General features: G+C 40.7%; 1 protein-coding gene across 1 annotated transcript; it reads left to right on the forward strand.

Moving 5' to 3' along the window:
- The first annotated feature begins 11,848 nt into the window (after positions 1 to 11,848).
- On the forward strand, positions 11,849 to 24,052 carry LOC309492467 (uncharacterized protein). The gene is made up of 3 exons (XM_082161469.1): positions 11,849 to 12,021; positions 22,531 to 22,618; positions 22,982 to 24,052. Exons 1-3 carry the CDS (start codon positions 11,949 to 11,951, stop codon positions 23,958 to 23,960), a joined length of 1,140 nt encoding a protein of 379 aa, XP_082017595.1. The 5' UTR covers positions 11,849 to 11,948; the 3' UTR covers positions 23,961 to 24,052.
- The last annotated feature ends 268 nt before the right edge of the window (positions 24,053 to 24,320 follow it).

Below are 24,320 nucleotides of genomic sequence, written 5' to 3' on the forward strand. Positions count from 1 at the left end.
TAAAACATAAACAAAAACATAAACAAAACATTTACATGTTAGTGTAGCTTCCGCTATCACTATCATAGTCACATTTCCCTTCTCCAGTTTCCTCATCAGAAACCACTCCCATTTTTGTCAGTTTAACCCCCCCGTCCCCGCACTCACCAGTCTCTGTACTGAGCTGGAAACACATTTCAGAATGCATGGCAGGCAAAACAAAATCAACAATCCCATCGCTCCAATTGGCAATACCACTTGCAATATCCAGTAAATCCAGCCTCCCCAACCTGTCAGAAGCCACCCCCACCAGCTGCTACTCACATACTCAGGTTCTCTCACGGCATTTCTCATGTGTTCGATTACATTAGTAATGTTGTCACTGTAGTCAGGGATGTTAAAACAACAAGATGTCCCCAGCATTTTACAAACCCCACCCTTCTCAGCGGTCAAGAGGTCAAGGGCTAATCTATTCTGAACAACCGCGTCCCTAATTTCACGCATTTCCTCATTTATCATTGACAAAGCATTTTCTGTACCATTAGCTATGGCTAATACAGTCCAAGCTAACCCATTTATTTTGTTAATGGCTATCGTCGTACCCACCCCTAGGAATAATGACAACCCAATATTCGCTCCTGGTGTCGTCCACGGGTCTGATAAGGTGTAACCTGAATAATGTCGTGGCAATGCCCCTGGCAAAATATTAACACTCACAGCATTTCTCTTTTGTCTATCTGCCCTGGTTTTGTTTGGTAAATACACAGATGTTCCCACATTCATTAAACCTGGATAACAACATCCAGACCACTTTTTAGGCAGTCTGTGAAACGCTCTGTCTCCGCAAACCCAGACAGCAGCAGGCGTCGTGTCCTTTGGTGCGGTGAACGGACATGTAAAATTGAATTCTGTATCGTTGATGATTGCTGTGCAACTGTCCACTGTTCCGTCCTTCACGTTGATTCTGACCCTGCAGTCAGAGTTTCCTACATTGAACAGTCTTGGTTTATTCAAACAAACACACACATCACCTTTCACATGTGCCACTCTCAAAGGAGGGAGTGCCATGTTAGAATGATTATACTGCTGCACGTTGTCACAGTGTCCCGCCATCTCCTTGGTTGGTGCTCGTCCTTCCTCCAGATCACCCACAGCTCTCAGCACGTCCGTCATTTGCTGGGGAATCAGACATTTTGTGTCCTTGGCTGTCACTACAGTCAGTGGGACAGCTTTAAAGGCATGAGACATTTGTAAACAAAGCCAGCAATCCGTTGTTATTCCCAGTTCCTCCTTCTGCAGCATTGCCAGCGCACACGCTTTGTTACCTTGGCACTTTGACATGGCTTGCTTGACTGCAGGATTCACTTGGTCCTTTTTCACGTTCTCGCCTCCTGTCCAGGCCATCTCGTCACCTGTAGCTGGCTCAAAGTCAGATATTACAGGTGCAATCATTGTCCCTTTCGGTTCTGCTTTAGTTACCATAACGTCTATTGTTTCATACCAATCAGTCCCTTGCTTGTCCAGGGCGCAGTAATATCTGCCCTGATCAGAAAGCCTCACGTCCTGTATTTCAATTGTCATGCCATACCTGTTGTTGCTCAGCATGTTGTTCGCATATACCTTGAATCTTGGGTCCCGTCCTGATTTGTAATCGTAGTAATACGCCAGGATCTCGTCCCAGCCGCACGATCCTTGACAGAAATATGGAGCCGCGTATTCTGAGTCAACCCCTCTGCAATCTGGACAGTTCAGTTGAAATGGGTTACAGACAAACTTTACCGTTGTATCTTCTTCGATCGTGACGATGCTCCCCTCCGTGCCTTTCGTTGGTTTCACCGATATCGCTGCGCTCCTCCTGATGCGCCGAATGACAGTGTCGTTCGCCATCTCTGTCCTGTTCCAGTCCATGTCGTTTGCCAAGGGTTGTTTTTTCAGCTCCTCATGCCAAAACAGTATTAGTAAACAAATTGTCACTGACATCACCATCAATATACCTGTTGTTTTTACCAATCCACACATGCCTGGCAGTCTGAATGGGTGCCACGGCTTTGGACGTTCCATTTCTCTAGCTTCCTCGATGAGCTGCACAGCTGTATGACCAGAATGTATGAAGGAAGTTTGTCTTTGAAGCACTGAGGAGCTTATCTTCTTTGTTGATTTGTGTTACTGTTTTGGAATGCACTCTCGGTGCTACTCTGCAGACAGGCCTTATTGCCTTTGTTGCTTGCCCTTGCTCTTGTGTTGATAGCTTGGCGTTTATTGATGTAGAGCTTCCTGCTGTTGCGGTTCCTCCTGACCTTGCGATACCGCCGGGACCTTTCTGCAGTGATTGGCGTGTACCCACGTAGCTCTTTCTGCGACCTTCACGGCTGTGTGCGTTATCAGAAGCACTTGGAATGGCCCCAACCACCTTTTCGCCTTCCAGCTTTTCCTCCTCAGATCACGGATCACCACGAAATCACCAGGTTGGATCTTATGCAGGAATGTCTCTGCTACTCCCCTCTGAGCTTCCTTCACCTGGACAAAAATATTAGACAACAAAGAAGACATTTCTTTGCAATAATTCAACATGTCATTCTCACATACTTCTGTTGATGGCAATCTCTGTTTACCTCCCTCTATCCCCATGAATGGGGGTTTTCCAAACAGTATTTCAAATGGGCTCAAATTTGGTTTGATCCTTTTCCTCATTCTCATGTACATCAGTACAATAGGGAGTGCTTTTACCCACATGAGTCCAGTTTCCTCACAACACTTTGCCAATTTGTTCTTGATCGTCTGATTCTGTCTCTCAACAGCGCCCCCACTGGCAGGATGATAACTTGTGTGTGTTCTCATATCAATGCCCAAAAACTGACCCACTTGTTTTATTACCTCATTGACAAAATGTGTTCCATTGTCAGAACTGATTTTTCGTGGTATGCCCCACCTGGGTACTATCTCTGTGAGCAGCGCTTTTGCTACCGCCGCCGAGTCTTGTTTCGACGTTGGAAACGCCTCAACCCACCGAGACCACATATCCACCATTACCAAACAATATTTTTGTTTTCCACAAGGGGTTAATTCAATGAAATCCATCATTAGATATTCAAAAGGCCCTGATGGTGGCGGTTGAGAGACCACAGGTGTCTTAACTCCTCTTGCTACATTATGTGTGGTGCAAGTAACACATCTGTTACAGAATTTTTGTGAACCATAAATCTTTCATTTGTGTCACCATCCTCCCTTTCGACGCATGGTCAAAACCGTGCGTTAAACGTGCAAAATGCCCGTAAAAGTGTTTAGGTAAACCAGCAAAGCCACCAACACTCATCCACACATTATCTTTTATGCTGCAGCCTGCGGCTTTCCATAGGTTCTTCTCTGCTGCTGTAGCAAAAGTCTGCATGCTCTGTAAAGAAGTTGGAATGTCAGGGTTATCATTGTCAGATATCACAGTACATGTTGCTTCTATTGTCTCATTCGCCGCCGCGGCCTTCGCTGCCGCGTCTGCTTTGGCGTTTCCTGCTGATACAGAAGTTTTATCGTTAGAATGCGCTGCGCACTTACATATCGCAATCTTTTGTGGTAACAGAACGGCCTCTAGAAGATCAGATACCAAAGGCGCGTTCAATATCGGACATCCGTCTGACTTTAAGAACTTTCTGTGCTTCCATAGAGCACCAAAATCGTGCGTGACCCCGAAAGCGTATCTCGAGTCTGTGTAAATGGTTACGCATTCGTTTTCCATAATTTTACACGCTTCTGTTAAAGCAACCAATTCAGCTGCTTGCGCCGAATATTTTGATGGCAATTTGCCACTTTTTACAACTTCAAATTCTGTGGTTACCGCAATAACCAACCTTATTCTGACCTGTTTGTGGATCTCGCGTCGCCGATCCATCCACAAAGAGGACAGTTTCACCATCATCCAGTGGCATGTCTGAGAGATCTGGATGAGGTGTGCACACCTGCTCCAGAGCTGTCAGACAGCAATGATGCTCATCTCCGTCTGTTGCTACGGGTAAAAGTGTCGCTGGGTTAAGTGTGGTACAACGTTTAACAGTTATGTTTGGCATATCCAACAGGATTGTGTGATATCTCAACCACCTTGCTGTAGACAAATGTGATGTTTTGTCTGCTCTTGCAAAATCATGGACACTGAGTGTGGCACATGTAATGTCAGATTACTATACCCCACAAATTCCCTGGAAGCCATCACAGCCTGTTCAGCTGCGGCCACAGCCCGTAAACAGTACGGCAGGCCGGCGGCTACTGGATCTAGCTTTGTTGAAAAATACCCCACAGGTCTCAGTTTATCTCCATGAATTTGCAAGAGCACAGAAGTTGAAAAACCATTTTTCTCATCTACCATTTGCACAAAATCCCGGTCGGCTATAGGCAGGCCCAGGGCAGGAGCCAAAGCCAGTTGCGTTTTCATTTCAGAAAACGCTTCCTCTGCTTCCTTTGTCCAAGTCAGTTTGTCACATGATTTCATCCCTTTCCCTGCAGTGAGGGCTCGTAAGGGCTGCTCAATAATTGCATAATTTGGAATAAATGTACGACAATAAGCACACATTCCCAAAAATGACAATAGCTGTTTCATTGTGACTGGCCTTGGCACCTCCCTGATGCCCTGCACCCTCTTCTCAGAGAGTGATTTACTGTTAGGACTAAGCACATGCCCTAAAAAGGTCACTTCCTGTTTGACAAACTGCAGTTTTGACAGGCTGACTTTGTGTCCCTCTCTCGCCAGATGCTTCAAGAGAGACACAGAATCAGCAACACATGTTTTCTCATCACATGCACAGATCAACAAATCATCCACATACTGAAGTAATGCTGTTCCAGCTGTCAATTTCAAGGGCTCGAGGCTTCTTCGAAGCGCCTCGTTGTACGCGGTCGGACTCTCGCAAAATCCCTGACATAATCTCGTAAAGGTGTAACCTTTACCATTAAAATCGAATGCAAACCAAAATTGACTTTTTTCATCCACTGGGACGCTAAAAAAAGCATTAGCCAAATCCACTACAGTGAAATACTTTGCATTTTGAGGAATTTGGGAGAGTATCGTATATGGGTTTGGAACCCGCACCGCTCGCGGAATGACAGCTGCATTCACCGCCTGGAGGTCCTGAACGAAACGGTATTCTGTTTCAGCATTCTTGTCACGAATCTTTTTAACAGGAAAAATCGGAGTTCGCACTGGAGAATCTGGACAGGGAACAATTATTCCTTCTTTTAATAAAGACTCAAACACTGGCAAAATCCCCCGCAACGCCTCCTTTTTTAGAGGATATTGCGGTTGACATGGCCTGTAATCAGATTTTGCAGTAATCATAACTGGTTCACAACCCCTGATTAACCCCACATCATACTTATGTTTTGCCCACAGTTCAGGAGGTATTTCTGCCAATGCACTGTGAATGTCAGTGACAGAAATAGCCCCTCCCTTCCTGTTCTCCAATGCACACTTCTCAGTCACTCGTACAGTTCGCCTCACTCCAACCACAAAATCACATGTTGACTGAAAAGCCCCAACAGCTTTGCTGTGTTTTGACCCTTCACCTGCTTCCTCCCAATCAGTGGCTCTCACACATTCTCCCACAAACAGGCCCAAATCCCCCCACGCTTGCTCTGTGGCCTTGGTCACAGATAAGTGTGGAACACTTCCTCCTGCAATCAAAAACAGCCTTTGCTGTTTGTCTGTTAGACTAGCTGAAAGCGCACACACATTTTCTGTCCAGAAAATTTTATCAAACCTTAAAGTCTCGTTTTCTGTACTGTTAAACCAGTTTTCTTCATATTGTGGTTCTCGTTCAATAACAACGTGTGATGTGCAATGCATTTTGTCAGGTGCCATACAATCTGTTTTCCCAGACGTCGTTCGGCTTTTTGCCAGTTTCAAAATCATATTTGCCCAATCTGAATCATTTATCTGCCATTTGTATGCCCATCTTGGGTCAAATTTCAAACAGCACGCCTCAGGATTTTCCTCAATTGATATCCCTGATGGCCCTGCTGTTAATGTCAAATTTAATTCACACATTAAATCTCTGGCCATTAGCGGTGTCGGACAGTTTGTTGAACAGAGGAACGCATGCCTCAATGTTGTTCCCTTTTCTGTCTCACACCCTAAGGGCTCCGTGAAATTTTCAAAAATGACATGACCCGAAGCCGACATGCTTTTATACACAGAATCTGTTAATGTCGGCGGGCATGGCAAATCACACGGTCTTATTGTTGAGCGGCAGGCGCCACTATCGACAAGAAAGTTTACAAGTGACCCATTCACTAACATTGGATATCTTGGCATTTGTGAAAACGCCTCACTTTTATACATTTTTAAGCATTCCTCAGAAACATCCATACTCAAAACTTTATCAGATATACATAAAGGTTTGCAAGCATTTTCTTCGTTGCAGAGAGCGGGACAGTGAGAATCAGTGTATGTGTGTGTTTGTGTTTGTTGTGTTAAAATAAAATGTTCACTTCCCTTTTCTTGAGCTGGAAACTGGCCTCCCGTCTGCCGCCTTTCCCTCTCGCGCTCTCCGCACAGCTGCTGGCTTCAATCCGCCTCTGTCGCCTCAGGACAATTTTCAGCCCAATGTCCCTCTTTCTTGCACATTTTGCACTTTGTACACTGTCTCATCATGTGATCATCCGACTCACACACAAGACACTTCCCTTTCTTCTGGTCCCTCTTCTTCCTTCTTTGATGGTTGTTGCTTCTTCTATACGGAAATGCCACTGTCAGTCAGCTGCATTCCGGCTGTCAGCTGCATTCCGCCTGTCAGCTGCGCGGTTTCTTCCGCGTGCAGCTCGTGCGCCAGTGCATTTGACAGTCTACCGTGCTTCCACTCGATGTAACTGATTTTCACTGCCATTGAAATTTCTGGTTTCAACCCAGTCAGAAAACAGCCGAGGAGATGCGACTCCCATGTAGAGGGGCGATCTCCCCTGTTGTTCGGCTCAACAAGGCCGCTGTTCTGCCTAAATGTCTCAAACAGTCTTACATAATAGTCACCGACCCATTCGTCTGGCCGTTGACGGCAGCAGCTTATCTTTTCAGTGTCCACACGTGCTGGAAACACATCTCTTATTGCTCGTGCCATTCCAGGACAGCTCCTCTGTAATCGCCGTTTTCCCTGTCCGTCCAGTCTCTGTGCATGCGCCTGTGGTCTTCAATCTGTATTCGACCGGTCACCAGCTGCCACTTAGCGGCCCCTAGCTTCATGCCTAGCAGCCTCTTCAGCTCTTGTGTAGTGGGGCTGAATTCTTGGCAGAATTTGATCAGTTCTTCAGCAAATCTGTCCCCCGCGTCTTCAGGGTTTGGCAGAACTGTCATGCACTCTTTCAAGTCGGACCCATTCCACGGTCTGTGCACGTAAATAGGGCCGTCAGTACCTGCTACTTCCACCATTGGCGCAGTGAAGCTCTCTGGCTCGCTCTTCACCTTTGATCTTGTGTTGGTCGGTCTCTTTCATTTGCCGACCCCCTTGTCTTCGTCCGGAGTGTCGTAAACGGCGTCATCCTCGTCCTCCGTGTCCTCTTCACCTTCCGTGTCTACTGGTCGTGCTCGCTTGATTGGCTTTGTCGGTTTCACGGGCTTTTTGGGCTTTTTTGCAGTCTTTGCTTGCTTCTTTGGTTCTGGCTCTGTTTCGGATTCCGTCTCTGTCTCTGGCTTTGGCTGTCTCGGCGGAGAGCGGTCAAGGTCGTGGTCAAGCTTCAGGGCTGCCAATTTCTGCTCAGGGACGTGTGTCAGTCCTGCATAAGCCGGCGGAGCATTCTGCGCGCTCGGCGCACTCGGTGCACTCGGTGCCGGGTTTACATGTGGGAAAACACAAACACAAACATTCCGTTCATTAGCTGGTGTAGGTGTCACATGTCTCTCACATGCATTCATATTTTCCTCACCACATTTACTCACGCACACGCTGTCAGGTGCCGTGGGCACAGATTTTTCACACACATCACTCTGCTTTTCATTCATAGCCATTTCTTGCTTTTTCTGCATTCTGCATTCTCTCTTTCTTGCTTCTTCCATCCAACATTCAACCGTTGCATCACAGTTTTTACACACATGTCTAGCGCACGCACAGCAGCCTAGTGTTTTGTTGCTGCGCTTCTCAATTGACTCTTTAACCACTCTTAATCTTGTGGTGCTTAATGTTCCTTCTTTCGGAAAATCATGATGTCTTATGAGCTTCCCTATGTCTTTCAAGCCCTTTTTCCCATGATTTTTCTTCATTGCACAGTATACCGGTGTGCAGTATTTACTATTAGATGTCCCCATAATGGCTGTTATTCTCCTTCCTTCACTATTGCCCGTGGATTTTACTTCAGCGCGCTTACTCTGACTTTCACCGGAAATCAGGAAAGGTTTGGAATTAATTTTTCTGACTCTCAATTGACTCCCTGGAAGTGTTCCAGTGATCAATTATTTCAGCTCCTATTAATCTCACAATAACGAGTACTCGGCTTCGGTCTGGACAATCTCTTGACCTACCCTAGGTCTCAATTTCCGTTCCCTTTTTAAAAGCCTCCTTTTCCTCGTACCACAGCTCTAGTTTCAGTTCTCAAATACAGCCACTATGGTTCATCCACAAAATTTTCATTTCCAAATCCCCAAATGAAAAAATAAATTTGCTGTCTCTTACCCAAGATTTTCTGTTGCCACCTGGGTTCTTTTCCGAATTCCAGTGGAAGTCCTCCCGGGCCTGAAGCGGCTGGTTCTCCTTCTCTGAACACTTTTGAGGTGAGACTGAAGCCTATTGCATTCAGGGCGTTTTCCCTCCACCGTCCGCTGATCAGGTCCAGAAGGCCTTTCAAGGAATATCGATCCCACTTCTGACACCAACTGTTGTGGCAGTTTAATTCACTAAACAATCATCTTTGGCATAAGAGACAGTCTGGAATCAAATGATCATTAAAAAGTAATTTATTGTCTTGCAAGAGGCCCAATTGCCACACAGAGGTAGACAGTACAGTCTGTGAAACAAGTGCGACCAGGAGGGAGGGGCAGGCCAGTCTTTATACTCTGTTATTGTTATCTTCCAAGGTTCTTTAAACTCCAGAGATGGATAAGACACCACCAGTGATCCTATTATACTGAACTTTAGTTTAGCTTAACTTACAGCCTGCAAGTCCTAAATTGGACAGCCCTTTGACCTTAGGGGTCAGGGCTTCAGCCTTCAAAGCTCTCCCCCTCTTTCTCCTGCTTCGCAGGCGTTTCACATCAATCATTATATCACATAGTCAGCAACACACATAGTAGTCAATCTAGTGTATGTTAATGAAAATCAAAGTAAGTAATGAAAATCAAAAATCTCCCATTACATGCGTTTGAAAGTTTGGATGACAATCAAGGTAAGCAGATAATAAAATGTGTGCCTTTCACTCACGGGCGCTTTTCGAAATCCCGTTCGTCTACCTCACTGAAAGTTATAATGAGCAGGTATCGCGCTGTGTGTGAATGTCCTGACGCACACACACAACGCACAGAAAGACTCGCGCCAGTATCGAGCGCAAAGACAGCGCGTCAGAATCAGTTTTGCTGGGCAGTTCTCTAATAACACATGCCAAAGTGTCAGTTTTGTCGAGTATCCTCATAACAATAAGCAGTCTTAAATTAGTTACATAAAGTCTTAAATGAATAAGAGTATATGAGAAAATGAGATGCGTGAGAGCCTGTCAGCAGCGGCAGATTTTAAAGTGACAGCATGCAGCCACTAATTCTGTAGTCAGTAAAGTTAACCAAAGAACAAAGGGAACAGAGAAAATCACTCACTGCTCTTGACTAAAGAACGCTTGCAGCTTTAATAAGGATTAATCTAATTTAATTCATAATTTATGCAGTGCGGACTGTTTGATAACCTAATTCAATCCTGTATATCTCATACCTGTTAGACAGGAAGGGCACAGGAAGGGCACATGTAAATATTACATTTATTTTGTGGTTTATGTGAGGAAAGTTTAGTTTTAAGTTCACTTATATTAAAAGTTGTTATAATTTTCAAAAGTAAAAAATCATTTTCATGGAGACATCAGTAGCTACAGTGATACTGGCCTTCATTCATAAAAAAATAACTTTTTTTAAAGTGCAAAAACTTTTTCCCACATTTTGTGTGATGATCAAAAAAATGATCAAAGGTTGCCCAGATTGTGTTGAGCCTGCCACACTCAAATGTGGATGCTGAGCGAACCTGTTCAGTTATTGGCCTAAACAAGACTGACACCAGGAACAGACTGGCACTTGATGGCACCCTGTGAGTGATGGGAAGTTCGGATAATTTGTTCGATCTCGTTCATTAAAATGAACAAATCTTTTTTCGAGTCATTTTGTTCATTTAAGGGGCTTTAAATGTTATACTTTTAACATCCAAATTCCCCGAACACATCCACCTACGCAGTCTTTACCATATTCTGAATTAAGAAATCATTATAATGCAGTCAAAAATAATTTACAGGGAACATAAATAATTACTTTCGTTCATTTGTCACGTGACAGACGCAATGAACGGAGTGAACCCTGCTTCAGATACGAGCCTCCTGCAGAGGGAGTGAAGCAGGCCAACACTGCCACTGTGGCATAGGCTACAACAGGCCTAATGTGTGAAACTTGTGTTGTGGTTTTCTGGGGAGGTGGAGTAACTATTATGTGTCCCTTTTGTTTTGAGATTTTTATTGTTTTGATGTTGTTGTTTTACATGTTTGTTATTTATTCACCTCTATCTTTATTTTTTTTTTATAGTGCAATCAATAAATTAATTTTAAAAACTTTTTTTTTCATAAATCAGGGTTTAGCCTATATAAGTAAACAAGGACTGATGTTTTTAAAATTAGGGTTATAGGGTTACGCGCGCGCACTGATGTTTTACAGAGTCTCACTCCAGCCAAAGTCCCAAAGTTGGCAACCCTGTATGGATGTAAGATCATGAGAAAGTCTACACTCAACACAAAACAAAATCATAATTGCTCTCTCGTGAATGTGGCATTCGCTTCATAAAACTGGGATTAAAGCACTGTAGTCACATAGATTACTTTTACTTTATGAACATTTTGAAGCTTGAAAGTAGTGGGTCAAAAGATTTCAATCAGGGAACAGATATCTCCAATTTCAATAAAAATATCTTAATTTGTTTTAAAGATTAATGAATATCTTATGGTTTTGGAACAATGTGAGTTTGAGTAAATTATGACTTTATTTTGGAGTGAACTAGTCAAATATTCGACTAGTAAATAGTCAAACTAGTACTGTAACAATAACGTTTAAAACAATGCAACTACTAGCAGGAATATACTATAAATCTACAGTAAATGTTTTACAGTGCATCAATAATTGCACCCTCATTTTATGAACTAATAAAATAATAAAACAAATATTAAATTAAGATGCTAACTATATATTTCTACATAGCATTGCTTGTTCCACCACACAAATGTTTTTAAGGTGACAATCTGTTACACATTTGAAGATTTACTGTATCTTGAAGATTGTTGTATTGTATCTTCTGTTATAAAGATGAAGATTGACATTTCGTTAATTAAAAAATAATCACATAATGTTGTAAAAATAAACAACTTATGTTCAGTTAGATGTTCTGTGTTTTGACTACTTTTTGTATTATAATATCTCTAGGTAATGAAAATATATTTTATATATTATATTAAAAAAAAATTATCTTATATATAAAATTATATATAAAATACACATATAAAAATGGGCCTCATTGATTCATTTTGCTTGGGGCCCCACTCAGTGTTGGTTTGCCTCTGACCACCAGGAAAAGAGGAGGAGGTTGGTGCCGTCGGGTCGGATGGAGATGATTGGCGGGTTGCCAGTTGAATAGCCCTGGCTGCCAGTTGAATAGCCCTGCTTTAGTATAAGACACGTGATTTTTTTGAAAACCAAAACCCCCTGTCTTCCCCACTCCCATATCTGTCAAAGTGAAACTTAGCTGCTGTATTTAACAGCCTGTCTCAGGGAGATGTTGGAGAGATCAACCATTTCTGAAGACAGGAACACCCAGGTTTTCGCTCCAGGACATTTACATTGTTCAGGTAAGGAAACTCGAACTGAAAATAACTGTTTAAATGGGATAAATAATTAAATTGATTTTATGCAACTTTATGACAATTCTTCAAAAACATCAGTCTGATTTCAGAACGATTCTGGTGGTACTATTGGTTATTAGGCTATGGTCTCTAAATATATATTTTTTGAGAAAACAACAGAAGGCTAACCTCCTGAAGCAGTGCTCTGTAAATTGCCTTGATTCAGTAGCGGCTCTTGACTGTAAATTTAGGTAGGGCAGATACTGGGTCTTAGCGCTAGTTTATGATTTATTTATTTTAAAAATGTACAATATACATCTTGTAAGCTTTATATTCTAAACGCTGAACACAAATAGTTTTGGCAGAGGTTGCGTTATTCAGCCTGAGGCCGCCCTGGTGGAAATAATAATAATAATAATAAATGTTAAGTATACTTGCAGCCAGACTAATTTATTATACTTTAAGGCCCGGTTTCACAGACCGGGCTTAGATTAAGCCAAGATTAGGCCTTAGTTTAGGACATTTAAGTAGTTTTTTTAAAATGTATTTTAGAAAGAAAAAAAAAATTCTAGTGTGCATCTTGAGACAAAACATATTTTAAGCTATCTCAGTGCAAGTTGCTTTCAGTTAAAACAGCTCAAACATGCATTTGTAGCCTGGGACTACACTTAAGCCTTGTTTGTGAAATCGGGGGCAAGTGTGTTAATGATTAGTTGACTTAAAGTGTGCTATTTTGAAACAACCAATTTTGTACTAAGTATATTTTAGTTGTAATTAAATTGTAGTAAAGCATAACTTTAAGTGTGTTTAGTGTACATTTGTGTGGTAAATTGGAACAACTTCAAGTATGTGCTTGAAGTGGGAAAAAAAAGGTGCCGGTACTCTCTTGCATTGGCAAATCATCACATTTGAAATTTCTACAGTGAAAAGCAAAACTTGGAGATATTGCTGGTACAACAACAATTTATTGTTATTTATTAACAACATAAATGCATTAAACAAGTCGAGTGTGTGTGTGTGTGTGTGTGTGTGTGTGTGTGTGTGTGTGTGTGTGTGTGTGTGTGTGTGTGTGTGTGTGCGCGTGTGAAAACGGAACTCCTCCAAGTCTGCAAGTCCACAAATACATTTATGGTGAGATTACTACATTTAATTTAATTAGACGTGAGCACCTGTCTGTCTTCTAGTAGCTGTGCCAAGAGAAATCTGAATCATTCCCTTCTGAAACTTGCAGAGACGGAGAGTGTGAGTAGGAGGTGTCCATGAGCTAGGAGCAGGAGAAACTTTTGCTAAGTATTCTGATAAATTATTTTGTCATTTTGCCTCCACGTCCCCCCCGATTGCCCGCAAGCTTCTCCTCCTGTCCATACGGTAATCTCTCTGCGACAGAGAGTCGTGTGGTTATGACGCAATCGTAAGCCTATTTTTACAAAAATTGCTTCTACGAGGCCATAACGTAAGATACAAGGTAATGGAGCCTTTTATACATTTTCGTGTTTCTTTGTTCTTAAATAAAGGACAAATGCAGTCTTTAAAGCCTCAGATGAAAAGTTATTCGCTGTCAAAGTGACACCAAAATAAATGGGAGTCAATGGAATGCTAACAGCAAGTGAGTGTCTGCTATCAATGGCAGCGCCCAGGGAAGCCTTCAGTTTTTTCTGAAACCTTACCCCCTTGGTCCGAACGAGTGCGGTGCGAAAAAAATCATGCCCGTTGGTCATCCGGATGCGTTCAAAAAATGTAACTCTTGCGAAAGGCTACGGACGGTTCCTATCCGACAATTCCAGCGGAAGTTAGCATTGCTATGGTACTGATAAACAAACCTGAATTCTTAACTTTTAATAAAATGAATAATGATTTTATAACGATAAGTTTACATATCATTTTTTTATTTTCATGATTTTATAACATTATTAGGGCAGTTAATACAATTAAAATGTATAATTAAATATTGTGGCCCCCCGCTCATTCACAAAATTCCTGCAAAATTCCATGATGGCAAATCGTCGGCTGGTCAATGCTCTTGCTGTTGCTCTCCTATACTGGAGACGCTAGCAGAAAAAGTGGGTGATCAATCGTTCTAATCTCTCCGCCATTTTTGTTCTACTCGCTTCCGAAGCTTTCCGACGCTTTTCAACGGTGTAGTACGACGTCCACTGGGGGCGTATTGCGTATTACAGAGCTGAACCTGTTACCCTGGGTGCGTAAAAAAAACGCACCGTATACGCACTGCAAACGGAGTATGTGTGAAACGGGCGTGACACTGACGCTTTTTCTGTCAGTGGTAGAGTACCGGTGTAGCAGTCGATCCCCCTGTCAAAGCTCAGCTGGATGTACGGAAAGCAAAAAAGGCCAAAAGCATTGGCGCAACATTTGAATGTCTTTCTACACTGCAGCATAATTAAATGGCCTCACACTCCAGTAATATTTCTGTGAATTGAATTAATCTTGCACTTGTTCATAGTTTTTGTATTATGTCTGAATGTCTGATTTGAAATTTGCTTATAAAAATTGCCTTATCTGTTACTGTTGACGTCCAAACTCAATGCCTCATTTTATTGTCTTATTATTTATAAAGATTGCAAAACGTCAAAGATGACAGGTTTATGATATACAACTTTGTAAACAGTATACAAAATGTATTAACAATATGTTCAATGTCACCAAAATGCACATGAGAAAAAGAGTTCCTCATATTATTGTCACAGGGGAAACACATTTTCAGGTGACACCTTTTATGTTCCCTGTATGAAATAAAAATAAATAAATATGAATAAAATCATATATTGCTATTATTACTTTCTTCAATATTTTTCACATGCAAGATACATGGGTGCAACATAACATTCTAATCACAATTAATTAATTAAATAAAGCCTTAATAAACATTACATTGAAATCGGTAATACGTTTTAAATCTGAAAGACTTTCAAGTTTCGGAAAAAATACAATACTTTTTTAACCTTTTGGCTGCCCGTACATCTAGTTGTGCTTCTTGCTCGTATTCAGTTCTAATGGTACGTATGGTAACTCGGCAACTACGCATGACTTGTAGTATGATTGCGTAAAGGGAACAGGAATTCCGGAAGGGAACAGAATCGACTGCTACACCGGCTACATGCGAGAAGTAGTGGTACGCAAGAAAAAGTGCAGGTACGCTTAAGAGTAAAATGTAGAAGTGCAACTTCGAGCACTGGGTCAACTTATATTTATGTATTTTATGAATCAGGTTACTTTACTGAAGGCTACCAGGAAAGCTAACTAAGTTTATTAAATGAATCCACAATATGTATACATTATTAATCCTATGACACTATGATTTTTGTAAAAACGACTTGGTTAAGGTTTCTTGCACTCTCACATTGACAATTACTAAAATTATTACATATTAAACATGGATGTAACGCAAATTATATAGACCTATTTTCAATTCAAAATGGTGAAATTTGTTAAAAGTTTATTTGTTTGTCTGATTATTTTTGTTGGTCGTTTAACATTTCTATAACCAGCGCCCCTATTTTGTAGAATTTTCTGAAAATGACATACCCAAATACAAATGTCTGTAGCTCTTAAACCCTATGGTCCACATTTATAACTCTGATCTTTTTTTAAACTAGACACTTGAAACTTTGTTACCCAAGAGTCAAGTCAAGTCAAGCCACCTTTATTTATATAGCGCTTTTTACAATACAGATTGTATCAAAGCAGCTTCACATTGATAACATGAAAATAATACAACAAAGTTTGTTTCTAGAAGAAAATTGCATCATTGTCCACCCTAAATAGGCAGATCAATAATATTGTTGAATATTAAATGTCCCCAACTAAGCAAGCCAAAAGCCAAGGCAACAGTGGCAAGGAACCAAAACTCCATCAGGTGACAGAATGGAAAAAAAAACCTTGGTTGAACCCAGGCTCAGTCGGGGGCCAGTTCTCCTCTGGCCAATGAGCGAACAGTGTATGATTATGATCCAGGCAGCATTACAGGTCAGAAGTCAGATTGGTCGTGTCGATGAGGCCGGCACTTCAGGGATGCGTCATGGTTGGGTCCACGTGCAGATCCACCATATAATCTGGATACGGTCGGGATCCACCTCACTTCAGAAACGGAGAGACTGGTTGGCACTTCAGTACTGCGTTGTCGTTGCGTCCAGGCCCTTCATTGGATCTGGATACAGCCTGGATCCGGCGGAAGAGGAGAGACTAGTTGACACTTCAGGACTGCGCTGTCGTCGCGTCCAGGCGCATGTCCTTCATCTGATCTGGATACGGCCTGGATCCGGCGGACTGCGGTAAACCTCGGTATAAGCAGAGAGACTAATATTAACGTAGACGCCATTCTTCTTATGATGTAACGAGTACATCAGGATTTATGGGAAGTGTTCCCGGTTCCGGCTGGCCTAATCTATGCAGCCTAATATAGAATTATAAAAGTCTATAATGTGATATGTGTATGCTAGGTCAAAGAGATGTGTTTTTAGTCTAGCTTTGAACTGACAGAGTGTGTCTGCTTCCCGGACAATGTTAGGAAGACTGTTCCAAAGTTTTGGTGCTAAATAGGAGAAGGATCTACCGCCAGCAGTCGATTTTGATATTCTAGGTATTATCAGCTGCCCGGAATTTTGAGATCGCAATAGACGTGAAGGACTATAATGCGTTAAGAGCTCGCTCAAGTACTGCGGAGCTAAACCATTTAGTGCTTTGTAAGTGATCAGCAATATATTAAAATTCATACAATGTTTAATAGGGAGCCAATTCAGTGTTGACAGAACCGGGCTAATATGGTCATACTTCCTGGTTCTGGTAAGAACTAGAGCTGCTGCATTTTGGACAAGCTGTAATTTGTTTATTAAGCATGCAGGGCAACCACCCAGTAGAGCATTACAATAATCTAGCCTTGAGGTCATGAACGCATGAACTAATTGTTCCGCATTTGTCAATGAGAGCATATGACGTAATTTAGATATATTTTTAAGATGGAAAAATGCGGTTTTACAGATACTTGACACGTGACTTTCAAATGAAAGATTGGTATCAAAGAGCACACCCAGGTTCCTAACCGACGACGAAGACTTAACAGAGCAGCCATCAAGTGTTAGACAGTATTCTAGATTATTACGTGAGGAAGTTTTTTGTCCAATAATTAGAATCTCTGTTTTTTCAGAATTTAGTAAAAGGAAATTACTAGTCATCGAATTTTTTATATCAGCTATGCATTCCGTTAATTTTGTGAATTGGTAAGTTTCGTCAGGGCATGAAGAAATATAGAGCTGAGTATCATCGGCATAACAGTGAAAGCTAATTCCATGTTTCCCAATGATATCTCCTAATGGTAGCATGTACAGAGTGAACAGCAATGGTCCTAGTACTGAGCCTTGTGGTACGCCATACTGAGCTTGTGATAGATAAGACATCTCTTCATTTACTGCTACAAACTGATAACAGTCAGATAAGTATGATTTAAACCATGCTAGAGCAATTCCACTAATGCCAACATAGTTTTATAGTCTATTTAAAAGAATGTTGTGGTCGATAGTGTCAAATGCAGCACTAAGATCGAGTAACACTAATAGCGAGATACAACCACGATCGGATGATAGGAGCAAATCATTTGTGACTCTAATGAGAGCTGTCTCAGTACTATGGTACGGTCTAAATCCTGACTGGAAATCCTTGCAGATATAATTTCTTTCTAAAAAGGAACATAGTTGTGAGGATACTGCTTTTTCTAATATCTTTGACAGAAAAGGTAGATTCGAGATCGGCCTGTAATTGACTAATTCTGTAAGATCAAGTTGCGTTTTTTTTAACAAGCGGTTTAATCATAGCCAGCTTAAAGGTTTTCGGTACATATCCTAATGACAAAGATGAATTAATGCTATTAAGAAGAGGATCTGTGACCTCTGGAAGCATCTCTTTCAGTAGCTTAGTCGGTATAGGGTCTAACATACATGTTGTTGATTTAGATGATTTAACGAGTTTAGTAAATTCTTCCTCTCCTATAGCAACGAATTAATCAAATTTTTTCTCAGGGACACTAAAATGCACTGCCTGATGCGATACTGTAGTAGACGGTTGCATAGTTATAATTTTCTCCCTTATATTATCAATCTTGTTAGTAAAGAAGTTCATAAAGTCATTACTGCTGTGCTGCTTGGAAACTTCTGGGGCTGAACATTTATTTTTCGTTAGTTTAGCCACTGTTTCAAATAAATATTTAGGGTTTTGTTTATTTTCTTCTAATAGGGTTGAACAATAAGCAGATCTTATTACAGATCTTAAAAAATAAGAGTCATTATAACTCTAAGTAGCATAAGGAACAGAGTAAAACAAAGTAAAATGTATGTAGCCCTATTTCGTATTCGTATTTCCTAAAACCATTATTAAGAACTCGGTTAGAGTCTTCAACGAGGAGAAAGAGTGGACGGCTAGTCAGCACGATTTAGCTACAAGGAAGGTTGGTGTAGAACAGGTGGTCGTCATCTTTATCATGAAGGTGTACCAGATGATCATTTGGTCTTCCGTTCCATCGCTAGTCATAGCGAATTTGACTCATTTTGTTGGTCATCCGTGTTCAGCTTGTTTTCTATGAACACTTTCAGTTGCCTCATTAGTTGCTCCATGTCTTCTGAGGGTAAACTGTCTTGTTCTTGGGCACACTCAGTGCTGTGTTTGACTGAGTGGTGGCGAGGTGGGTTTCGTCGTCGATTACCCACATAGAATGCTCTTGGATGCGTTGTTTGATGGCCTTTGGATGTCCAGTTAGGTTTCTAGTTGTTTCCTTCTTGTGGGATATTTGAACTGTGTATATGTAAATACTATATTTTTCAGTAAATAGAAAATAAAACATTTAAACGTATTTCTGTTGAAGATTTGCATTACATTGGGTTTATGATATTGATCATTTTGATACTTAAGGCAAGATAATATTATTGAGTTTACAGTAGCCTGGTTTAAAGTGAAAGTGTTTATTAATGCTGGTTAAGATAACCAATGTTTCAATTGATGCTTATTGCACTTATAGTATTGATAGCCATTTAAAAGGGTAGAATACTAATGTAACTTTAAAAGTTAATGCTTATTTAACCAAGCACTTGAGATAGCTGCATACAATCAGTGTTTTACTTTAACTTAGCTATAAAGACACTGTATTGCAATTTTGCATTAAAGTGACAAAGTCCTTCAAAGAAAAAGTCCCCATTGTAAATGAAAGTTGGTGGAACAGAAAGGCAACCTGCTGCTCCGTCTGTAAGGAGAACTGTCATGAGTGGGGCTGCTGGTGGGTGAATGATCTCTCATGGTGTGAAGTCATGAGTAACAGCCACTGCACTGTGTGTTCAGGAAAGTGTCATTACAGCAAACATGTCAGAGAGAACAGAAAATATGTGCTGAAGACAAAAGAAGTCATTATGACATTTAATAATAATAATAATAATATAATTCATTACATTTATATAGCGCTTTTCTCGGCACTCAAAGCGCTTTACATAGAAGGGGGGAATCTCCTCAACCACCACCAATGTGCAGCATCCACTTGGATGATGCGACGGCAGCCATATTGCGCCAGAACGCCCACCACACACCAGCTTACTGGTGGAGAGGAGACAGTGATGAAGCCAATCAGTATATGAGGATGATTAGGAGGCCGTGATGGACAGAGGCCAAGGGGCAATTTGACGAGCTTGATATTTGACGAGCTTGAAAAGGAGTATGAACACACTGGTGACCAGAATGAAACCAACTTTGATAAAAATACATATGAAACTTGTAAGAAAGCAATTGAAGAGTCTAAGAATAAAATAGAAGAAAGACTGAAGAGCGATCTGGAGAAGATTAAAGAAGAAAAGTCCCTCCTGCTCTGTGAAGCTTATAACATCATCATAAATCTGTCTAAGATCGCATTAAAAGCAGACAGCGCTTTCACTCTTCTACATCTGGATTTCCTGATTCCCAGACTGAAGGAGGAGGGAAAAGATGAATGGATGAAGAAGCTGGAGGAGCTGAGGAAAGCTGGAGAAGAAAGGAAAAACAAGGGGGCTTTACAGTATGTGAAGAGCTTATGGGATCGTTTCACAGGTAAAATATAATGCAACAAATATGAAAATACAAGATGACAAAGCAGAACAGATGCTGTTTCATTACAGAAAATAAAAAGAGGGTTTGTTGAGTTTGATGATGAAATTATTGAATATATGAATATATTGAAAATGACAAACAATTATAACAAATTAAGTTGGCACTGTTAAGTTTAGTCTTTCTTTTAACGGTTTAGATATTATCACTTATCAGGTTTATAATTACACAGTTCTGGCATGAAACTCTGAATGGTTCAGGCTGATAGGTCTTTAACTTATTGGTAGCAATCATGTCGTCATCTACATGCCACAGCTGATTGGTTGCCGATGCACCAGTGGCCAATGAGCTTCCTGCTCAAACAATCAAATACTTGGCATTGTTTGCTGCTGGAATCAACATCTAACATATTGGTGGTCCAGGTATTAAATCCTATATGGAGCAATCTTTACAAGTATTAAACCTGCTTTATGTTAGAAATGTTTTAAACTAGTGTCATGTCAATGGTGCACGAGTGAATCACTGAAGCATGTATAACAGCAGTGTTTACTGCATGTGTTTATGCAGGTCTATTGTATGTCATCGCTGTTTTATACACCGTTAGCATGGATATGAAGTTAAAGTGATAAGCATTTCACTTTAAATGGCGTTCACCATAATTAGCGGTATAACTTCAATGACACATTCATTTATTTCCGAGAGCATGTTTTATTAGCAATGCTAAATGTGTGTGGTTCATTCAGATGCTCATTGAGTTTGAGTCACGCCAAAAGAACAATCAATACAGTGATACATCTACAAAAACTAGCATCATGTTTATAGTCTGGTGAGTGTTTACGAAGCATAACCTGAGTGTTCTGCAGTTGTGTGTGTGCAGCAGCAAATGGTCTATCGTTTGTATCTGTGAGAGCATGCTGTCTAAGCTACTGATGAGATTAAGTCACAATTGAAACTGTTGATGATTGTTAAAATATATTTACAATTTTAAATGTTAGAAGATAATATTAACTAAATGAAATAACTAAATACAATTATCAGCATGATTAAAAAAAATGGCAACAAGAACATTCTTTGTGTGACATATGTAATGAAATGCCCTTAGAGATCTGTATCATCAGGCCACGATTGTAATTTTCATATTGTTTAAATTCCTCTTATTTAAGTGATCATTAATTTTGATGGTGTAAATGTATATCATGCTAGCAATGAGTAGTGTGATGGCCATGGTTGCCAACCTTGATTACCTGGTTGAAGTGAAACTTTCTTGACGGCTGAATATATCACGTTTGCTAGTATTCTCTTTAAATTGTAACAGCTCAACCTAATCAGAGCCTAACATGCAGAATAATCATCAGGAATAAACAAATATTCTCTGAAAACATTGGACACCATACAATATTTTAAGTATTATATACAGTACTTTAATGTACAATTACACCTGAATAGACTGAATAGATCTCTTGTGCTCCTAAAAGCTTCTGTTGACAAAGTAGTAGCAGAAGGTAAATACAGATCAAATAAAAAAACAAACCTAACTTAATATCACTAAAATGAAATAGAAAGCTGCGCTTACAGATGCTCACATCCACACATAAACACACCACTGACTTCACTTCCAGATGAAGAAGCTGTCAATCAAAAACTCAGTAGCCAATGAGAACACACTGCTACTAGTCCCGCCCCCACGAGAGAAATGTGTCAGAACGGCGAACGAAAACTCAGGGAGCGTAAACAAAAAACTTCAGAAGCGCAAATGAAAACTCTGGAAGCGCATTTGTAAGTTCAGATCAGCGATTGAAAGATGAGAAAACAGTTAGCAAAACATGCAGTGTATTAAAAACGAAGTCAAAAAATTTGCCTGCGATTTATTCTTTTTCAGGTTCAAAGATATGTTTTTCAGTTTCAATTGATAAGTGTCTTGAAAAGTTATGGTCATTATTATTGACCCAAAAGTAATTCCATAAGGGTCAGGTGTAGGGTAGGTTTAGGGGTTAGCATTTGTTGTAGCCTCGGAGTTTGCGCTGAACTAGATTGGTGAAAAAAATCGGGCACATGTGTCATGTGCCTGTCTGCCAATGAGAGGAAGCCATGCCCTATTGTGTTATAAAACTCCACTCTGCCAATAACAATAACACCAACTCCTGGTAGTGTGTGTGCAACAAAGCATTTTTGTGTTTAGTGGACTTAATGACATTCCCTAAAACATTTCCTCCTTTTTATGTGCACATGATTTTTTTTTTTTTTTTTTAAAGCAGAGAGTGATTGTTCTGTCAGAAATAATCATATGTAATGTGGAGAAGACCTTAGAAAACACGCAGAATCTCAACAACCACATGATTTGAGGCATCATTCATGTCTGGAGCACAAAACAATTTACAGACTGAAGATTAATACTGAGGGTTACCAGTTTGAAGCACTCACTAAAAAATGTAGTATATCTTACAGATTCAACTGCTACTATGTCGAACAATAACCAAGAGAAGAGAAGCACAGAGTCTGACCAGACCACAGAGCAACATGCACATTTCAACAGGTAAGTGTCATAATACATGTAACAAAACAGTTTTCATTCTTAACATGTTAATTTCATTCATTTGAAAAAAGATTGGTCCAAACTTAAAAAGTAAGAGAGAAAAGTATACTGAAGTAATGCGGCTTCAATAATCGCTCAGACTCAGAACACTGACTGTTCATTAAGTCACATCAATAAAATGTAATGCTGCTTCTCTTGGAAGAAAGAAAAAGAGTTACAAGCTTCTCAAAAACTTACAAAAATAAAAAAAAAAGAGAATAAATAATAATAGTCGGTGTATAAAAAACAAACAACAAAACATTATACTGATAAATAGCTGAAAAAAATAATATGTTGATGCTAAATCAATTCTCTCTTCTGTAGATCACATCATGATGCCTCACTATTGGACTATCCAGGTCCTCCAGCACTTTACCGACTGAACACAGAAAGAACATATTTTGATGGGACTGAGAGAAAGGTCAGACAGTGGACATATGGAAGAAGAGACAGAAGTAAGAAGAACAAAGTCATACTGATGGTGGGAGAAACCGGCTCTGGGAAAACCACCATGATCAACACCATGATCAACTACTTACTGGGAGTGAAGTTTGAGGATCAAGAGTTTTATCAAATCACAGAAGAAGAAAAACATCAAGATCAATCACAATCCTGGACGTCTGAGATCACTGTTTATGAGGCGTTTGTTGAAGAAAACCCAACATCTCTGACCATCATTGACACTCCAGGATACGGAGACACTGAAGGATACGAGAAAGACAGAGAGATTGCTGAGAATCTGCACAGATTATTTTCAGATAAGGATGATGGGATTCATTATATTGATGCTGTGTGTTTTGTGATGAAGGCGTCTCAGAATCGTCTCGCAGGAAAAGAGCTTTACATATTTCACTCAGTTCTGTCTCTGCTTGGTAGAGATATAGAGAACAACATAGTGTTTCTACTCACACAGTCAGATGGACGACGTCCAACAGATGCTCTCAATGCCATTAACACTGCAGAAATACCCTGCAGAAGAGATGAGAGAGGAAAACCTGTTCACTTCTTATTCAACAACCGACAGAAAGAGAAAAGAGTAAAACGGTATGAGCGAGTTTTGAGATCAGCCTGGGGAATGGGAGAGGGAAGCATGAATGAGTTCTTCAAACTCCTGGAAGAAAAGAACAGAACAAGTGTTGAGATGACATTAGATGTTCTGAAAGAGCGAAGACGACTTGAGGCCTGTGTCTCTAATCTGATAGAGCGAATAGATGAGAAGGAGTTGAAAATGAATGAGTTGACTCAGATTCAGGATGCCCTCAGACAGAACAGAGACAAGATTGAGAAATGTGAAAATTTTTAGTTTACAGTCAAGAGAGTTTTTACAAATAAAAAGTCCCCATTGTAAATGAATGGCCGTGGAACAGTAAGGCAACCTGCTGCTCCGTCTGTGAGGAAAACGTCTCGGGTTACGACTGTAACCCTTGTTCCCCGAGAAGGGAACGAGACACTGCGTCGTCGTCGTGACGACACTTTGGGGAACGCCCTCAGCGTAACGCATCTGAAGTATGAATGAAATCTGTCCAATCCTGATTGGTGCTGCGTCATGACGTAGTAGATGACGGCATACCCGGAAGATACAAAGGGACGCCGGCACACACACACATTAGCTATTTGCGATGAAGCACGCGCTCTGCCCGTGATAGGTGTGGCGACGAGACGC

The sequence above is a fragment of the Leuciscus leuciscus genome (assembly GCF_965113295.1).
Source record: "Leuciscus leuciscus genome assembly, chromosome: 2".
Lineage (NCBI taxonomy): Eukaryota > Metazoa > Chordata > Actinopteri > Cypriniformes > Leuciscidae > Leuciscus > Leuciscus leuciscus.